Raw genomic sequence first — 20998 nt, 5'->3', positions numbered from 1 at the left:
CACTTCCTGCTGTGCGACCCAGTTCCTAACAGGCCACAGACTGGTACCGGTCAGTGGCTTTCCGATAGTGTAACTAAGACCGGTAGTGTCTTTCCGAGGCTAAGTTATTAGTGTTACTAAACTTGTAGAGCTACTGTCAGTACTCTGTGTAGTTCTATATTCAGTATTAAAAAAACTCTTTAATAAATGTCTGTGCCTTCTGTGATAGTTAACTGTAACAAATATTTAGTTAAAATCCTCAAGATAGAAACGCTAAGAAAACTTTCATAGAAAAACTTAAAAAAAGGAAAGGCCCATATTTGGATTTTAATGTATGATGGTCTTTATTTACAACTTTATTGGCAAAAAAGAAGAGGGGTAGGTTTGTAAAACAGTCTATCACAGGGCACTGCAACTGATCTTGTCAGATTAAAGAAGTTTTGTTTTAAATGGCTAATTGTCCAAAGACATACAACACTGAATCTGCCTATGCAGTTTCCTTTATGAAGTACAGTTTCATATTTTAGGCAGTCTTTTTAACATATAATTACAAAAGAAATGAAATCACCCATTAAAAACTGCATTAAATAAAGGGTATTTTAAATTTAAATTTATGTGTCCTTGTAGTAACACACGCCCAATGAAAATCAAAAGCTGGTAAAGCAGTAACACTTCCTACTTGAGCAGACAGTTACAACAATCATTTTTACAACGATCCTTTTCTGCAATGACCAAATTTTCAATTTTCATGAACTACTCTGAACTTACTATGAGATGTAGCCAAAGTCAGAAGACAAGATGTAGGGAGAACAGTCCTTTTTTGGAGGAGTAAGCCCTCCAAAATCAGCATGGGAAATAAACATCCTGTTGAAGAATTCTAGGTGGAAAAAAATTAATGTCAATTTCAATTCATGCTGAGCTGGCTTAATTTTTTCATTGACTTGTCTGGTGTCATTCTTCTAAATCAAGTGTGTTCAGTTCTTCTTCTAGTTCATCCAAATCTTCCCCTGTAAAAAGATTTTCATCCACGGGAACAGCATCGGTGACTCCATTCTCCTGCCCCTCCCCTTCGCTGTCATCTTCTAAGTCACTTCTTTCACCGTTTTCAGCCCTACCTCCAGAAGCTTCGCTTAATTTGTTTTCTAAAAACAAAAAGGAAATCAGTAAGGCCTAGAAACAGAAAACACTATTCCATCAGTAACTGACAGTCACAGATTGATACATTTCCCTTCCCCCCTTGCCATGAAAGCCTTCCCTAGGATTACTGCAAAAACTGAGCTTTCATTTCTGTTTATCCATACCAATTACCTATACCTGTGTAAAATGTCTTTTAAACATTTGACAACTGACTGGTTCATACCTTTGAGGGAAAGAGTTACCCTACACAACTCTGTTTCCCCTACATCACTAGCGATTAGGTTTTTAAACAGTCAGCATCTACATAATATTTCATTTGAATAAATGGTTATGAAATAAAAGATGTTTATGACACAAGCAGTTACTCAGCTTTTGGTTTTGCAAATAGTAATTAATCCACACTAGCTGTAATACTGTAAAATGAGTGAGAATCTAGAAACATTTTGTGACACGAAATTATGAAAAAAGATTATGGGGCCATGCTGCTCCTTTTCCTTACAGGCTATAAATGAGAAAACAAACTGCCACCTTTCCTTGCTCAATGATACCAACATTTACACAAAGATAACTTTCAATAGACTAGTCTAGATCTTAAATATTTCTAAAATCTCTCGATGACAAAGTCCTGGGGATTTTAACCTCTGAAGTCCTGGCAAGTGGGCCCACGGTCACCAACGCCCTACTTCCAAAAGGAGCAAACCAGTCTGCAGACTGGCATTAAGTCAACAGTCCGACAGAATTCTCAGATCTCAGGAGGGTAGGCCAGCTTTTCAAGTTGTAACTTGTATTCCTTTATTGTTAAAATAACATTAGGTTTTTCTCTCTCGACTTAATTACTATCCTTTCTACCTTTTTCTTTCATAGCAACCATGCCAAACTTTAATTTTTTCTTCGAATTCCTCACTCGGGGCACAATTAGATAGAAATTGTATCAACAATTCTTATTTCCAAACACACCTACCAGCCTTCCCTCCATTCTGATTCCTAATTGAACTCATTATTTATACTTTTAGATCTTGCTTCTATTACTTGCTTCCTTTCACCTTCAATTTTTTCTCCTCTCCCAGAACCCTTCCCCCTGGCCTACAGATATACTTAAATTTCCCATATCCTAAAAAGCCTCTGCTTATCATGTCTCTCCCTAAAGTTCTTAATAGTGAGAGGTCTGTACTCATTTTTCTCCTCATTGCTTATACTGCAGTCCCAATGAACTCTGGGTCCCTACTCCTACAACTCCTTCCCTAATTAAGAACTATTTCCAATTTGCCCTACTTGATTTTTCTGAAACTCTTAATTTTTCTGTCCCTTTCAGTGTCCCTAAGCTTTTCTTCTTGACTACTCTAAAACACTGATGTTTGCAGTGTGCTCTAGAACGTTCTCATCCTACTATTTTACTTAGGTGAATTCTTTCACTCTCAGCTAAGACTTTCAAACCTTTTCGTCCTGTGAATGTCTACACAATATCACAGACAATGACACTGATAATCAGATATCTTGACCTCATGAGACTGCAAACTAAACTCATTAGCTGTATCTCCAAACTCATTTTTGTCCTCTTCTAAACTCAGTTAATGGCTTCAATAGTCTCGCAGCCAAACATCTCTATAGCCTCTGCTACTCATGACTCTTACATACGGCTAAACCACATACTTAAGTCACCAGTTTGGTATCTGCTGCCATCTAACTTTGCCAAGCTGGTCTAACCCTCTTCAGACAGCCTCCTAGTTTTTCAGATACTCACCATCTTTTTCTGAAGTGTATGTGCTGAATCTTTCAAGACTGGCTACAGTAATACCTGTCTCATCTACATCTCTTGGGATGTACAGGCTTAAATCTATGTCGTTTATGCTCACTGAGTCATCAACCTTTAAAAATACATAGAAAAGAAAGTTGGAAGTTATTTTGCAACTGCAAAACAAAAGAATTTCATAACCTTATTAAAAGCAGTCAGCTATTAATAAGTTCGCCTGCAACAAATGATTCTGCTATTGTCTCCTGCTTCCTACTCTACACTTTTTTAGTTAGTAGTTTTCTTACATTTTCTGCCACAGTTTTTTAGTATAAAATATTAAATTTTTTCTTTTAGAGGGAGAATAAAATATATTTTTTTAATAGCTAAAATATGTAAGCACTTAACTATATACCAGGGACTGCCCTAAGTTCTATAAAAAAACATAAACTGCCCTGGTTGGTGTAGCTCAGTGGATTAAGCACGGGCCTGTGAAGCAAAGGGTCGCTGGTTCAATTCCCAGTCAGGGCACATGCCTGGGTTGCAGGCCAGGTCTGTAGTAGGGGACACATGAGTGGCAACCACACATTGATGTTTCTCTCTCACTCTTTCTCCTTCCTGTCCCCTCTCTCTAAAAATAAATAAATTAAAAAGCCCCCTAAAACAACAACAATAACAAAACCCCATTCATTTAATCCTCAAAAGAACCCTGTGATTAAGGGATTACCCTCATCTGCATTACAGATGAGGGTGGAGGCCCCAAGTCCAGGTAATTTCCTAGGTAAGAGTCAGAATCTGAAATGAGGCCCAGAGCTGGCACTCTTAACCATGCTGCCCTATTGCCACCCTGTGTTCTTTCTCAATCAACATGAGATGAGGTGCCAAAACTTCCTCTTACCTCATCACCACCTGTTCCCTGGGTGTAGCGGGTATCATCTGCTTCCTCGTCATCGTCATTAACCAGTTCAGGGCGAAATTCAAACACCTCCCGGCCACTGATCTATTCAGATGCACAAATATATCAACTCAGAACAAAATCCAAATATTTCTTGGTCACTGGTTTTAGACTTACACATGATTAAATTAAGGGTAAAATCTTACATGACAGAAATAAAAAATGAGAGAAATAATAAAGAATCTAGTTGGTGTGTTTGGGACATACCACTAATGCTTTCCCTGCTTTGAAGTCTGCTTTTCTTCTTTCCATATCTTGCTCAAATTTATCAATCTTTTCTTGTCTTTTCCTTTTCTTCCATGCAAGAAAAGATTCTAGAGTAATTTTGGTAACATTTGGACCTAGGGCAGAACGCTGCAAAGACAAAGAATCAAATTTGTCCCCCAAGTCACCTTAATAGTATTTATAGCATTCTTTTAATGCAATTAAGCCCTTGCCTGTGGCTGCTATGAAGACATAAAATTAAAACAAACTGATTTACTTTTATTTCACATGCCAATGAGCAAAACAAGTGTTCAGACATTAACAACATTTCTAAGTAAAATATATTATTCTGAACTAGATAGCTTTACAAAATTAAAGTGAGCAAAACTTGCCATGAGAAGTTGTTTTAATGTAAGTCAACTACTGAAAACAACATGAAAAGCAACATGACAATATACAAGTCTTACCTGTGCTCCTCAGCAGATGAGAAAAAAAGTAAGCAAAAACTACTACCTGCTTCTCACAGCCCATAATCAAGTAATAAACAGAGAAAAATACTACTTGCTGAACGTCTGCCAGGTATTCACTATTACTGCTTTATACATATATGCTAACATACTGATCTCCACAAATAGGCAAACGGAGGGTAATAGAAAATTGACCAAAGGCTAACAACTAATATGTGGTAGAACCAGAATACAAACAATCTGAATGCACTAAATACTTGACTTCAAAGACTACATTTTCTATTATAGTATATTACCTCCAGTGTGAGACATTACACAGTATATCCTTTTAAGAACAAATGTATAAAATCTCAACATTAGACATTTACACTATACATTTAAAATTACTCAAGTCATGGCAAAATGGACATAGTTTAAAACGTGCAACCCTAAATCTATTTATGATATCCTCAATATTTCTGCATCACACACAAAGCCGTATCTACTAACTCACAGACTAACATTCTTTTGTGCTGAGCCAGAGACCAGTAGTTGAGGATTGTTTTCAAGACTCATTCTCCTTTTGAGTCCAGGGATGATAATAAAACATAACTAAAAACTGTAGCGGAGTCGTTGCCTCTCACACAATGTTAATGATTAGTAAAATGGTGAAAAATAAGACATCAGGGAAAATACCTGAAACTTCAAGTTCAATTGATCTGAATAGTGACTAAATATTTTAATGAACTGATAAACTAATGTATCTATCTTAAGGAAATAATTTATTTGTTAAGCCAATGGCTAATACTTAAGAACTGTGTCATGATCCTAAAATTAATGTCTTAATTGGCTAATGATTATGGCTAGTTTACATTTTAGACACATAACAGTAATTAAGGAAAATGCAACTTCAGGAAAAGATTGTATTTTTTTCTTTTATAACAACATGCTGTTGCCCCCAAGTGGTAAATATTAAAATTTCACAATAAATATTGCTTTTTCTTTCGATGGCAGGAAATAGATACTAGTTACCTCTCTTTCAATTAGATCTTCTAATGAAATTTCATCTTCTTTTTCTTCTTTCTTTTTATCTCTTTTCAATACGAATCCAGGAGGCAGTGCATGCCGATACATGCAAATATCGCCTCCTCCAGGGCACACCCAAAACCAGCCGTATTTGTTGTTTTCAATAGCTTCAAGGAAATGCTTGCACACCTACAGAGACAATTATTATTCACAAGTAGTGGCTCAGTGCAGACCATTTCCAAGGTAAATGCTTAAGTATATGGAGCAGCTATGTTCTTATTCACATCCTTAGGCTAACCATTCTATATAGAGCATCCTCTGTGCAAACATGTACACATTAAATTACCTTAAAGTACTTAACAGAAACTTGTCTTCAGGTAGGATCTATACAAAATTTGTCTTTGACACTGCTCTAAATTCTGAATTTTACAAAAGGATTTGCCTCTGTTTAGCTTTTGTAAATGTACTCTGAAAAGTCTGACTTTAAAACAGATTTTATTTATTTATTTTTGGAGAGGGGAAGTGAGGGAGTAAGAGAGGGAGAAACATCAATGTGTGATTGCCTCTCATGCCCCCACTACTGGGGATCTGATCCACAACCCGGGCATGTGCCCTAACGGGGAATTGAACCAACGACCCCGTGGTTCACAGGCAGCACTCAATCTACTAAGCCACACCAGCCAGGGCTGAAAAGTCTGATTTTTAAATGAGATAACATAAAACCATAATGGTTATAAAAAAATAAAACTGATTTTATTTCAGTTTCATCTTAATCACATATATTAATGACATAAGTACTATTTGAATTACCTGAAATTACAGGGAATTTCCTACATCTAAGACGGAGAAAGATATAAAAGGAACACAAAGTACAGTGACCTTTCAAAGCATAATGGGTGCAAGATACAACTGTATTGAAGCCTCAGGTAATAAACTTTGCAAAGAAGTAAAAATTAATAAATTAATTCTTATTTCCTGAAGAATTGTAAAAATGTAAGTAAAACTAGCATTTAGAATTTTTCTAGCACAAGCTAGGTTTTATGCTGTAACTGCACTACACATAAATGTGAACAGGGTCCGAAAAATTAGGCACCAATTTTTAAAAGCACATTTCCCCATCACACACCAAAAACTCACTCTGCAATTCATATATAACAATACTTTCACCCATGTGATTTAAAAAGTGTCCCTACCATTAAAACAGAATAAATGATCAATGAGGTGGTTTAACAGTTATCCCTCCATTCGTTTTGCACAAAAAATAGAGAAAAATTCTTATCTGAATGTGATTGTGTTCATCCATATTTGAGAAGAAAACTTCAGAAAATGACAGTTGAAGGACTTCAGTCATGTAGTTTTCAAAGGCTACTTTTGAACAAGAATTCTGTATAACTTACACTTGTAAATTCCAAAAACAAAGCTCAATACATCTCATCTTTATGAAAAGATGTAATAACTTAAAGAATAATCCAACACAAAATAGCAGTAAATACCTTGCTACATTATTGTCCCTAATGATAAATACCACTCAATTCAAGAAAAGGACATACTATTTGAGTTTTTGGTTTTTTCTTTTCCGCCTCACCGTGCTTCTTGTTCACTACTTCTTCCAGTTTTTTCTCATCCCAATTATCCATAGTATCTAAATAAAAAAAGAAATGGAGACTAAATACTGTATTTTTATCTGCTGTTCCCAAAACACACTACATATTTCCTTGGACAGGAAAGCTGTAAGACTTGTAACTTAATGTGTATTTCCTTTAAAACCCCAAAGGTAGGAATAAACAATGTTGTGTGATTATTCACAGAAATCCTAAGTAGTCTATGCAAATGATGAGGTTGTACTGTAAAAAAGGATGAGTCAAATTCAAAATAAGTCAAATGTTTTTAAACATCTTCTCTTAATCAAAGGGCGTAATAAAATAAATTCAGATTTTATAAAAAAACAATTCTTCTTTATAAACACAGTCTACCAAGACTAAAATATTCAAGTTGCTAAATATTTCAGTAACCAATAAGCCAAAGTCAGAGACAGAGACATATAACTTTAGGAAAATGTTGTATTTTTTAAAAAATACCTTTTTCAAGTTCTTCATCTCTTGCATCAATGTAAACACTTCGCTTTTCACACTTCCTCTCCAGAGTGAGGTCATGAGAGAACTTACACTTATCTCCTTTAGTACACTGTCCTTGCTTGAAGAACGCACACACCACAGACTTGGGATCTGCGCCTGTGTCAAATGGCATATGGTATTTGTATTTCAATCTCCCAGATCATAAAGTATAGCTTCTGCCTGAGATATAATTACTTTTGGTCAACTTGGTATTTTCCACTCACTGATGTGAGAGGAAAATACCACTTATGGGGTGTTAGTACAACATTTCTTTTCCAGTTCTTCTATAGTATTTTACATACATTTTTCTCTTATTGTTACCAAAAAAAGGGGGCAGGAGATAGAAAAAGAAACAAACACATAAGTAATCCCACAGTCACTTGTCTAGTTGCAACTGAGGCAAAAGGCAAAAGAAAAATACAAATATACAAGGAGGGATACTGCTAAGAGTTTGGGTCTTACGGCTTATACAAGCCCAGCTTTGCCTTGTATACCACCAAAAATCATTATCATAAATCACCTAGTAGACTCTCTACACCGTTCATTTTCCCTTAAGTAAGGGGCTAAAGGCTGGAGTTACAGTTGTACAATGACACGGCTGTGCACATATGCAGAGCGATTCTAAGGAAGGTGTTGGCAGAGGGAGTGTCATTTTTAGAGCAGACACAGCTCTGAAGAAAATATACATCAAAAAAAACAAACGAGAAGTTTTTAAAATGAATCACGTTTGATAAGAAGGCAACACTTCTGAAATTTAACGTTTACCTTTACTTATTTTTTGAGCAGCAACTACAGGTTTGAACAGCTCATTTAACTCTTGCAGTTCTTTCTTCTTGTCATCTTTCTTCAATTTCTTTTCAGCTTCACTTTGTGCTACCTATAACATTCCCAGGATAATAGAAAAAATTTGATTTCATATAATTGTTTTCAGTATATGGTAATATATCTTATAACACTAAAATAACAGACATTTTCATTTTTAGGTATCTAGTCCTTACTTCTTAATATCAGTTTTACAGTGGCCTTTTGGTATATATTAAATGTATAAACTATTAATCAAAAACTGCTAAGTCTTGTAGCAGTTACTTAAAAAAAAATCTATAAATGGTACCATGCCAAGTTAAAAGCATATTCAAACGCTTAGAGCCATAAGCATTTATTAAGCATCTACTACATGCCCAGCATTTTTAGCAAATGGTTCTCACCTATGATTTTCTTCTTGTAACAACACACTTCCCAGAAACATGGGCACCTTTCGAAGATCAAAGGTGAAATTCACAGAAATTCACAGTCCCACACAATAAAGAACAGTACCGCCCAAAATACCTCTAATACCCTTGTGGAAAAACACTGGGCCAAATCAGTGTGGGAGATTAAACAAAACAAACATTACATATGACATAGTTCCAGGCACACAATTTACATACCTAATATGATTAGAGGATTCATCCATATATTTATATGTCAGGTCCTATGTTAGATGACAAGGAATACAAAGATGAAAAGACAAAGATGCTTATTTAAAGAAGCTCAGAATCTAGTGAGAAGACAGACATGTCAACAACTATAACATACATGGTGCTCTGGGAACAAGAAATTCCTATATGCCTAAGAAAACTAGATTGAGTTAATAATTTATAGATAAATTTTCCTGATGGGCAAGAGAAGGAATGCAGAGACAACCAGCAAATGCAAAGATATAGGAAAGAGTAGGTATAAGGTATGAGAAACATCAATGAGAATTTTGGACTGTTATTAGTAGGTGACAGAATAAGACTCAAGGGTTTAAAGTAAGCCTGTGACACAATCAGATTGTATGTTATAAAGATCTCGATGGTAAGTTTGTGGAGGGTAGACCAGAAGGAGCCCAAGAATGAAGACAAGGAAAATTAGGAGGCTAATGTAATTGCTGCAGGCAAGAGAACACAAGAGCTTAACATAGGCATTAGTAGTAAAGATGGAGAAAAGGTGCAAGAGCGAGGTCTTAAGGTAACTGATTGGACTGACTGAAGATGAAGTACGAGAAAGGGAGGCTCTAGGAGGATCATCATATGTACAGTGGTGCTGTTTATAAAATGGATAGGGAATACAGGAGGAACAGGTTTCAGGGTAGAGGGTGGAGACGAGCTAAGTTTTAAACACACTGTGTGTGAGATGTTTACAGAGGATCTGGGTGGAGCATATGAGGCAAGTGGACATGGATCTTGACAGAGAGGGACTGCTCTGAGATACAGGTTTTAGAAATGGAAGTTTACAGAAAATTGATTAAACTTTTGGGTGTATATTATGTTACTCAAGAATAGCTTAAAAAAATGACAAGAGCAGAAGACAGGTCCCTGAAAAATAGCAGTATTAAACGAGCCTAAAGAACATAAAAAGCCGAATTGAAAGGATTGAGAACCATCAAAACGATAGGTTAAAATCCAGGACAAAAATGTAACCGGGAAGAAAAAATTATAGGAAGGTAATGGCCAAATGCTATAACAAGGTTAAAGATTTTCCAGTCCCAACTCTGACCACGTAGTAGATGTATTTAAATAGAAAAATGGGGAATAATATTTTAAAAATGTAAGTCACTTTATTTTTTAAATAAAAGTAGCCTTTGCTCATTGAGCCCATTTCAAACATTTCTGGGGCCCAGAGCAAATACAGTGAAGATCCATAGACCATCTTTATAAATATTTGTAAGTTAGAAATCCAACTAATGTTAAATACTGACAAATATACCTTCTGCCCTGGAAGGACAGGTTCAAATTTAAAATGTTCAGGTTGCATGGAGTTCCATGCTGAGGCATGAAGTGTGAAGCAAGAGTCCACCCCTGGGTCTTCCTCTTCCCACCCTGAGTTTCATCCCAGCCCATGTGCAGGAAGGTGGAAGGTGCAGGGGAGGACATGGTGAGGATCTAGGCTTGGTCCACACTCCTAGCGCACATCCTCCCTTTGATTACTTCTATAATACTGGCAACACAGCATTACTCTTTAAGATGGATGAAAGGTCACATGACTGTTTGCAGGCCCTGAGCTGTTGTGGAGGGGGTGGTGCAGTTAGGTGGTCACGTATCACTAGCCTCACTGACTCCTTAGCTGTGAGCAGAGCTATGTTTGAAGGCAACAGAGTAGGTTAGCGTCCGTGCTACAGGGCCTATGGTGGGGCACCTCTTGCCCAGCGTTAGCGGCAGGACTGCTGCTCATTCCCGATGTTCAATATGGTAGTTATGTACCTCATGTCTGCACATAAAAGCCCAGGTAAGGTACCCAAGAAATTATAAAAAATATAATACTGAATGTGTAACAAACCTAACTATCACCACACATGTTATGGCTTTCGTGGTCCTACAACATCTGAAATTACCAGTCAACATACTTCCCACTAGAAGAAAAAATGGGGGGGGGGGACAGGATTGAAAAAGGGAAGAAAATGAATTCTTCTTATATACCTATATTATGAATGAAGATTTACATTATGTTCTCATTTAACCATCATAGGAACCCTGCAAGGGTAACTGCCCTTCCACTGTACAGATAAAGAGCAGTGCCACCAAATAGTTTAAGATCATGTAAGACAGGGAGAGTCACATCCAAGATGATCTCACTCCAAGCCCTGAGCATACATTTTTACTGAACCAGGTATGGAATATCAACGGTTTTGTCTTTAGAATCAAGCTGTGTGTAAGAGGGGAAAAAATGTTGGAGGTACCGATTTCTAGACATGAATAAGAGACATTTGTTTCAGAAAGGGGTTAACAATCTCACAGAAACATATTCTGATATTCCCAGATTAAAAAAAAAAGTGTTTCCAAAAGTTAAGGCAAAGGAGAAAGTGTGGTGACCAAGTTCTTTTTAAAATAAAACTCTTATGTCTATAAAATCTTAAACTCAAGAAAGTGAAAGATCTAAAGAGCTTGAAGAAAATGGGGCTAAATTGTTTTTGAATGAGTTGCCAATGAATAAAACAATTTCAGAACTCACGTGGAATAAATGTGTAAGAAAAATAGAAAAGAGTAACATTTGGAGGAAATGACTTGCCTTAGTAGCTAAGAGAATATGTTACTAGGCCACTGTAATCAAAATCAATGGGATACTGGTTAAGGGGTAGACAATAAATAGAACAGAAAAAAAGAATCCAGAAAAAGACCCTAGTATAATTGAGACTTTAATACAGCGGTATTTCAATTAGTAGGATAAATGACCCTGGCTAAGTGGCTACTCATTAGAAAGAAAAAAAATTTACTGACATAAATTTTATGACAAAATGTAGACTGTGAAAACAATTAGAAAAGAATGGAGGAAAAAGGCAAATATTCTAGTGGCAGGGAGACTTTTTTAACCATATAAAAGCTAACATATCTGACAATACAAAAAATAAAAACTGTGTACAGTAAAATGTAATAAAACCTTACAAATTGTATCTAATATAGACAAAAGATGTCTCATAAATTGACAAGAAAAAAAGCAAAAAATTTAAATAGGCAAGTCAGAGAAGCACAAACCCAGAGCCAACAAGCAAGTGAAAGAGTGTTCAAGCTCACTAGTAGTGAGGGAAACAAAGTAAAATTGAGTTATAGCTTTATATGATCAAATTGGAAAGCCATTAGAGAGAACATTGATACGTATAACTCATGCACTGCAAAAGAAGATGTGAAGTAGTATATCTCTATGGAAAGTGATCAGGCAAATTTATTAAAATTAGAAATCCACTGTACTTGATCTAGAAATGTGCCACCAAGTAATTTATGCCACAGAAAGAAAAGCACAAATGCATGTACGAACACAGGTACAATGATGTTTCTTACAGAACTGGTCTCAGAATCGGAAGGCTAGAAACAAAGTGACCACTTAGAAGTAATGAAATGGATGAGTATAGTGCACCCACCACACCGCAGAGTATGCTGCAGCCATTAGAATAAATGACGAGCTCTATCAAAATGGCTGCAATGATATCTAAGAGGCACTGCTGAGTAACATAGGCAAAATGCAGAAAGGTTTGTAGAGTAGGATTCCAATTTAAAATATAATACCAAATACTTTTGTAATAGATGTTGTATTACATTCAGATGTAGAAAATGTAAAAATTTAAGTTATTTACCTGACGTGGATTTTGCTGACCAAATTTAACTTGATGAGTGACAGCCTTGATAAACTTCTGTTGCTTTGCTCCTTTCTTATTCTTTAGACCAAAAGTTTTGTCCTAAATGAGAAAGAGTATAAAAATATCTTAGCAATTTATATTAATTTCTCTATTTCCTCAGCCATATCTAAAAAATCAGTTTCATTTACTTACTGTAAGAAACTTATTCTTTTTTAAAAAGATTTTATTTATTCATTTTTAAAGAGAGGTGAAGAGAAGGAGAAAGAAAGGGAGAGAAACATCGATGTGTGGTTGCCTCTCAAGCGTCCCATACTGGGGACCTGGCCTGCAACCCAGGCATGTGCCCTGACTGTGAATCGAACTGGCGACCCTTTGGTTCGCGGCCCGAGCTCAATCCACTGAGCTACTCCAGCCAGGCGGAAACTTATTCTTTCTTATGCTATACAGGCAAAACACTAATCATCAAGTCAAGGCAACATATGACCTCAAACATCTCTCAACATTCTTTATAATTCAAACCTATTTATAACTATCATCATTCAATCTGTTACCCTACGATGCTTTTTCCAGCGTGTTGTGGACCATCACTTCTACAGGATGTGCAGAGCTGCTATACTAGAGTAAGTCCTCAATTCAAATAAGTTTAGGAAAATTCTTGGTTAATGGGGCTTTTAATTTTAAGCACAAGATAGCTTAGAGCCGTTACCACAGGGGATACAGTAGGCAGCAATGCCAAAACTTATTCTACCTCAAAATGCATTTTCTTATGGTATCCTGAAGGATTCTGTACCATTGAACATATTTTTGGGAATAGTGCATAAGAAGATACATTAAGTTTTGGACTGATTTTTTGGGGGGTAGAGTTATTCTCTAAAAACAATTTAATTTAAATAATTCAAACTACAGAGAAGTATTCATTCCTAACTTTTGCTAAAAATGGAAATATTAAAATTGAATATATTTAACTAAAAGGCAACATGTTACTTAAATCTGTGAATATTAATACAGTAATCTATGAAAACAATATAATAGCAGTTATCACTTATGAAATGCTCATTATGTGCAAGGCACTAATTGCGATCTTTGGTTATCTATTCATATTTATTAAGTATGCAGTACAGAAACTAAATCCACATCTACCTGGAATCTCAGAATGTGACTTTATTTGGAAATAAGTCTTTGCAGATATAGTGAGTTAAGATAAGGTCACACTGAATTAGGGCTGGCCCTAAACCCAATGACTGGTATCTTTATGAGAGTAAAGGACACACAGGCAGAGAAGGCAATGTGAAGAGGCAGAGAAACTGAAAGGATGCGGCTATTAGGCCAAGGAATGCCACAGATAACTGGAAGATCCAGAAATCAGGAAGAGGCAAGGAAACATTTTCATCAGAGACATCAGAAAGGTCATGGTTCTGCCTACACCTTGATTTCGGATATTTGGCCTCCCTACTGGTAAGAAAGTAAATTTCTGTTGTTTTAAGTCAATCAGTTTGTGGTAACTTATTACAGTAGCTCTGGGAAACTAATGTAGGAGACTTGACTAGTGGGTGGCAAGGGTGTAAGGAAACCACCAAATACTGGATATTTTCTGTTTCTCTGAAGAAGGGTCCTCTAGCTGGGAGAGCAATAAACCTGGTTAAAAGAAGTAGACAACAGGTGGGAGAGGGTGTCTGTTACTGCACAGACTCCTCAGTAGCCATTTTCAGGCTCAGTTTGACCACATCTGCCTATCTCCTTTGTGCTCCAAGTTCCAGAAACACAGGGGCCTCTGATTTATTCCCTTTCTCCTCTTTTCTTGCAGGGGTAAATCACCTGGCTGAATGGTGAGAGAGAGAACTATCAACTGCTTCTACACTTTTAACCCCTAGTTTCAGCCTCCTGTCTTCTGCATTACCTACTCCTCCCATTATCAAACTTTTCCAGAATTTTGTAGGGCAAATCCACTTGCTTCTCAATGGCACACTCCTAGGTGGGCAGTTAGACTTGACTGCTCTGTTCTACTAAGCCAGATACCAACTCATTCACCCATTAGCAGTCTTCATTAGGTTGAGATTCAAAATTAAAGATACCTCCTAATTTCAGGAGGAAGTATGTATCTCTTTCTTATTCTCTTGTTTATGGATGGGTTTCAGAAAGGAAAAAAAATGCAAAAAGGTCTTTACTTTCTAAAATTACTGAAAGGCATTCAGTCTGGCATATTTTATAATCTTTATTTTGGTATCCTTTCTAAGGGAAGGAACAAAGTAACGGGAAGAAGTATTATAGGTAGAGAATACCTGAATACGCTGGAAATGGAAAACAGTATTGATAGGATTAGTATTTAAACACATCCAACACAGCATAATTTTACTGTATCTCAAAAACCAAGAAAACGGATCTCTCAATGTTCTTAAATTATAGAGGTTAAGAGGGTTTTAGTTATAAAAGAATAATTCTCATTGAGAACTATCTCTTTATTCATCATATCTATATTCATCCATATAAAGTTTTACTTGCCCCACTCAAATGCTTATCTCATGTTTTAATATCCCATTATATTACAAAATTCTACATGAATTTTCTACAGGCTATGCACATAAAAAAGAGGCAAGCACATATATGCTGAAAGTTTTTTTTTAATGGCTGGCTTCCCTTGATTTTACAAAGGAAGTTTAACACTCAATCCAATTAGAAGAAAAGATAATCAAGAGTAATGTGACATTTGGAGAGGGCTGATGATATGCAACAACCAGGTGTCAAATGACATACTTTCCTTTTACAAAAAGTGAGTTCTTGGGGAAGGAGGTGGGCGAGGAGGGGACAATTCTACATAAAAATATTAGCAGCATGGAAGTACAGCAGCATCGACATATATCTTGCCAGAGAAGAGCATAACTGGGGTTCACCCCATATCCCTAATGTAGCTACATAGAAGAAACAAATTATGAATAAAGACCAAATAGCAAAGTAAACACTGACATATGAAGGCTTAGGAATAAAAAAAGTCCTTCAACAAGATCTGGCCAACTAGAAAATAAAGTACCCATGGCTCTGGCTACGTAGCTCAGTTGGTCAGAACATCGCCCCCATTTGCCAAGGTTGCAGCAAACTGATGCTTCTTACCCCCTCCCTCTCTCTCTTGCTCTAAAATCAGTAATAAAAGAAGCACTCATGACAACAGTAGAGGTGAGTGAGCTCCAGATCCCAGAAGAAAAAGTTTTAGTTACAGGGTTTACCACATATTTAACCATTCTAAAGAGATAACAAGTAAGTCTCTAGCTGAGAGCTCAGAAATTATTTTTTCCTGAGAGAGGGGACACTTACTTATCTAGTAGTCACTATACACAAACTCCTGAATATACAGGGTCCAGCAGAAGTGACACCTGCTTGAGCATGGTTGGTAGGGTAATAATATGGGTGTAATAATTTATAGTTTTGAGCATTTCGCCTAAAATGTCATATGGTGTGCTTGAGTGTAATATATTATATTACAGAATTACATGCTTATGATTTTGTAATAAAAAGGGGCATTATTTGTGCCATACCCTGTATATTTTACTGAATCCTCTTAACAGTCTTATGATACACTGTTATCACTCTGTAAACAAAGACATTGGAATGTTCAGAAAACAAAGACATTGGAAATTCAGAAATGTTCAACAATTCTCTTGAAGTAACACTGTTAATAAGACCAGGCTATATAGTATGAGACTTAAAGAATATTAAGTTCTGGAGTTAGACTGCCCATGTTCTAATTCCAAACAGAACTGAGCAAATTTCTTTTTTTCAGTTTTCTTATTTGCAAAGTGGATCTCACACTAACCTTTTAGGATTTTTGTGAAAGTTAAAAAATTTACTACAATGAGGCAATATAGCACAGAGGTTAACAGCCAGGACTCTGGTACTAGATAGATTTTCTGGGTTTGAATCTCTATATTCTGTCACTTGTCATCTTAGTAACCTCGGGCAATCTATTTAACCTCTGTGCATGTTTCAATTTAAAAATGGTAATAATACTCACGAATTGTGTAAAGTTATCTCTTGCAGATGGCTTGTTTCTCTTTCCCAAAAACACTGAGAACTGTGTCTGGCCCATTAAGTGTTAACTGTTCAGTGACAAAGATGACATCTGAACCAAGGTATACTTGATTCCAAGCAAAGTCCTTGTTCTTTCTACCATGAAAAACTACTTCCCAGAAAAACCTAGTTAGGTTACTGGGTCAGCTGGTAGACAAAAAGTTTTCTGAATACCACACTGTGGATCTGGGATACCCACAACGTTTATTGAAAACAGGATGTTTTGCAATTTGGAATGCTTGAAAAGGCCTTTCTCCCTTTTCCTCTTACCTAAAATTAACCTGGATCTGGTAGAAGGGAAATGAGGTGAGAAGAGGTTACAATCAACTCCAAATCATGGTTAAGATAAAAACTAAGGAAATAATAAGATCCCAAAGCTTAGATTATAAGAAACTGTGCATTTCAGAATTTCAATATAAAGGAGTTTAGAAAACAGCTACTAATTTGAAGCCCTGAGGCTCCAAAGGGCTTTACACTCAGTGAATTCTATATTTTACTTAAAACTGACTCCCCGCCCCCACACATGTAATCCTGCTTCTCTTACAGGCCAGCATTCAATCAAGATGTTTGGAAAAAAAGGAAAAGGTAGGAGAGAAGGGCAATACTGAATAGTGCCCAAAGATAGCTGGGGTCTACCTTTTGGAACACTAGGGTAAGGCAGAGGCTAGCACTGTTTTACCTCGTTAACACCCCCCCGCCCCCGCCATCCAATGTATTTCTGTAGTCTATCCATGTAATGGACATTCTGCAGCTGGTCGAGTAATCAACAACTGGCTTTGGCCTAAGTTTTTCATTACCACCAATTATTTCTCTTTCTCCATCCTTTACACACCTGGATCCCCTCTCTGTATGTCTCTATGTATTACTACTTCCTTGCTGCTGTTAAGTCCTTAACTAGATTTCTTCTTTTTTGCATGCCCTAAACCCCCAAATTAATCCCCCCTTTCCATTTCTCAAAGCTGATTTCAGTTTGTTAAATTTTAGCTGTAAGTAAAGCAAATGGTATATGCCATTGGGATAACTACGTGAATGTCTGACAGAACAATATCCTTTCTGACATATTCATTTCAGAAAATAATACAAGTGAATTCATGAAATTTTGGGGAGTTTAAAGAAGGAAAGAAAAACATGCAGACAATATAAAGTATTTCAGGTGACAAAAAGTAAGCACTGTAATACAGATAGTAGGTCAGTCTGATTATTTTCCCCAGATAGTTCTTACTTATGATGTTAATAAAGAACAGCTGCTATTTGCTGAATATGTTAGATACCTTAAATATCATTTTATTTAATCCATAGCTCTGTAATAACAGTAATTAGCTCCATTTTGCTGATGAGAAACTGTGGTTCAGACAGGTCATGCAAAATAACTATAACTACCGTGTTTGACATTTTTATTTGAACTATGGGATTCAAACCCCAGTTTCTCTGACCCCAAAGCTAGTGCTTCTTACATTAAGTTATGCTGCTTCTCATGCCTTGTTTCATTTCTTTTGTTAGAGTTATCAAAAGCTACGGGCTGTTGTTTTTCTACAGTAAGTGCCTACAGTGGTGGCAACAGAGGTACAGAAGAGGGGACAGACAGAGAAACCACTTATTTTGGCCAACTTAGAATTTCAGGACATATTACTATAAAATCTCTCCAAATTAACCATACACTGAAATAAATATGTCTTTGCAAGTCAAAACAGATTATAAAGAAACACTTAAAAAGAAAATTATGATAGAATCAATAAGCAGTATGAATCCTGTTTCAAAAAATATTAAAGAGTTTGTCATAAAGTATATTTAATTTTTATACCCCTTGCAATAGCCATTGACGTATGCTGGGGCTTTAGGTAAGTTTTTTTTTTTTAAAGTCACATATAGTATTCAATAAAGTGGAATACAGGCTGGTAACAGGATATTTTCTAAAAAGCTAGTTTCACAAGAAATGATATATATTACAACTCACAATACTGTTTGACTTCTCCAGTGGTAGCAAAAATCCACACAGCACTTGAGTCTGCAAAACTATGGTTAAAAAAAACTTCTCATCATATATGTGGGAAAAAACTGCTGCATCCACTCTGTATGCACTACTTGCCAGTCACTTAGTAGCCAGCTAGGCTAAGTTATGAGATAGATTATCAGAGAGAGACCACATTCACATAACTTCTACTATGGCATGTCATTATAATTGTTCTACTTTATTATTGTTGTTGATCTTATTGTGCCTAATTTATAAGTTAATCTTAAACATAATTATGTACATATAAGAAAAAATAGTATATGAAGTATACTTTATATAAAGTATAAAGAAAGGTTCTGTATCAAGCATCTACTGGAGTCTTGGAAGTATCCTTTACTGATAAGGGGAAATTAATGTAGCTAAAGCTCAATAATGAATAAAGTTTACTTTAAATTTTCAAGTAACATTTTAATTTCATATCTATATAGGAGTTTGCCTTTGCATCATAGTCAACCATGTTAATTCAAATTCAGTAAAGGACACGATTAAATGTCATCCCTAAAATGCTGCTCATCTACTTAGCACTGAACAGCATCAGGTCACCATCCCCCAGAGATCTAAGTGTCAGGAGTCTGGCTACGCTACTTCATGACAGTTCCAATGACTACAAATAGGCAATAAGAATACAGGTGCTGCTTTAGGTTTGGAACCTGACCAAGATTAGAAGAACTCTTCATAAACATATTATTTAAATCAAACCAGAAGAAATTATTAAAAACAATAATTTGTAAACATCTCATTTCAAGATACCCAAAATGCACTTTGGTGGCATTTTAATAAAAAATAACTATTCTACAAAAAGCTGTCCATTATTCAGGTATATTTTATGCAAAAAATCGGCCAGGGGTTTTTCCAGTTACACCCAAACCACATGAGGAACTCTTAATTACGAGAATGATTAATAGCAGGAATCGAGGGAAGAAATACCTCCTTGGGGCCTATGTGATATGTTTATGGAATCTTAAATATGGTTCACTCTCTTAAGGAATCTCATTGACACATTCGTCGGGACACAAATATACAACCTTTAAGAAGTAAATTGCGTTCCTCGGTCATTAAAGGGCTACAGGCGCAATTCACTGAACCAACCCATTTATGTAACAAATTCGGGTGCGACACTGACAGCTAATGTATTTTAAAGCGTTTTATCCAATTTAATTCACAATACATGTAGCACGCGCCAGGTACAACAGGGTGGGCTGCAACTTGAAAGAAGGCCCCACTCTTTAAGGAACGTGGAACAGTTTAGAGATGAATCAAAAATGCCATACTAGTAATTGTTGGCTCGAAAATACTACTACTATTAGATGATGGATAAAGAAAATTGGGCATACAAAGCCTTGTCAGGAATCGGCCTTCCTAAGGGTCCGGCCTGAGCCGGGCCAGCGTTATTTTTTTGAACATGAAGCGAGAAACATCTTCAATTTTGAGAACTACCGATAGACAAAACCCGGTGGCAGGTATGGGGTGAGAGAGGGAGAGGTGTCATTCCGCACTGGGGTCAGTGAAGGGAGGAGTGTAGGAGAAGCAAAGGCTGGGTACTGGGGCGCCAGCAGCGTCACTATAGCGATGAGACGCAACGAGCGTTACAAGGGGGCTGAAAAAGGGGGCAGTGGGCAACACTGAGGCGAAGAAGGGAACACGTGGCCTCGGAAAACGCTAGCAGGAGCCAGGGAGCGAGGAACCCGGAGGCTGCTTCCCGGAGGGCTCGCGGCGTGAGTGGGGGAGGGGACGGATACTCACTTCGATAATCTTCTCCTTTTTTTTCTGCTCCGCCTTTTTGCTGCCCCCGGCCTGAGCCTGTTTCTTGGGGGGCATTGCGGGGGCGGGTGACACCGGCCAGACTTAAGCGCTGCTGGACACCGTCAGGGTACGTGCCCCGCGGCCGGAAAAGGAGGAAGACGCCGGACGCCGTCGCTGCCGCACTACACTGAGAACTGGGTGCTCACTTACGGCTGAAACGCGGCTTTTGCGACCAGCCGGGGTGGCGGAGCATTGTGGGTAGTGAGGCTCCGCGCCCACAAGCAGAGCTGCGCGTGCGCCTCTTCCAAGGCTGGCCAGGAGGGGGCAGGGATAGGACGTGGGAAAATACGCGGAACACGTGATATAGTTCTCCCAGGAGGTGGACCTTCTTCGGGTACGGCAAGCGTAAGGATTCCCGCGATGGGCAAATTGTGCCTTCCGTCCGCATTATCTGCCACTAAGGTTGGGCCACTCTTTCGTCCGTCTCTTTGCCTCGCGTGGGACTT

At 37.2% G+C, this 20998-nt stretch overlaps 1 protein-coding gene across 1 annotated transcript; it reads right to left on the bottom strand.

The window, feature by feature from the left end:
* Positions 1-298: 298 nt before the first annotated feature.
* On the bottom strand, positions 299-20678 carry ZC3H15 (zinc finger CCCH-type containing 15). The gene is made up of 10 exons (XM_037136825.2): positions 20493-20678; positions 12677-12778; positions 8356-8467; positions 7555-7707; positions 7027-7118; positions 5483-5665; positions 4008-4154; positions 3744-3845; positions 2858-2981; positions 299-1121 (listed from the first exon to the last, which is right to left on the bottom strand). Exons 1-10 carry the CDS (start codon positions 20565-20567, stop codon positions 931-933), a joined length of 1281 nt encoding a protein of 426 aa, XP_036992720.1. The 5' UTR covers positions 20568-20678; the 3' UTR covers positions 299-930.
* Positions 20679-20998: the final 320 nt, after the last annotated feature.

This window comes from Artibeus jamaicensis, unplaced genomic scaffold, assembly GCF_021234435.1.
Source record: "Artibeus jamaicensis isolate MK-2021 breed Jamaican fruit bat unplaced genomic scaffold, CSHL_Jam_final contig_391, whole genome shotgun sequence".
NCBI lineage: Eukaryota > Metazoa > Chordata > Mammalia > Chiroptera > Phyllostomidae > Artibeus > Artibeus jamaicensis.
The sequence above is the reverse complement of the archived record's forward strand: the minus strand, read 5'-3'. Positions and strand labels throughout refer to the sequence as shown.

Excerpts from the sequence above, each read along its gene's own strand:
- ZC3H15 (XM_037136825.2), bottom strand. The coding sequence starts at position 20,567 with ATGCCCCCCAAGAAACAGGCTCAGGCCGGGGGCAGCAAAAAGGCGGAG. Across the intron at positions 8,468-12,676 it reads GTCAGCAAAATCCACGTCAG|GTAGCACAAAGTGAAGCTGA; the intron begins GTAAATAACTTA and ends GGAATGTTATAG. Across the intron at positions 2,982-3,743 it reads AGGGAACAGGTGGTGATGAG|GTTGATGACTCAGTGAGCAT; the intron begins GTAAGAGGAAGT and ends GTATTTTTAAAG.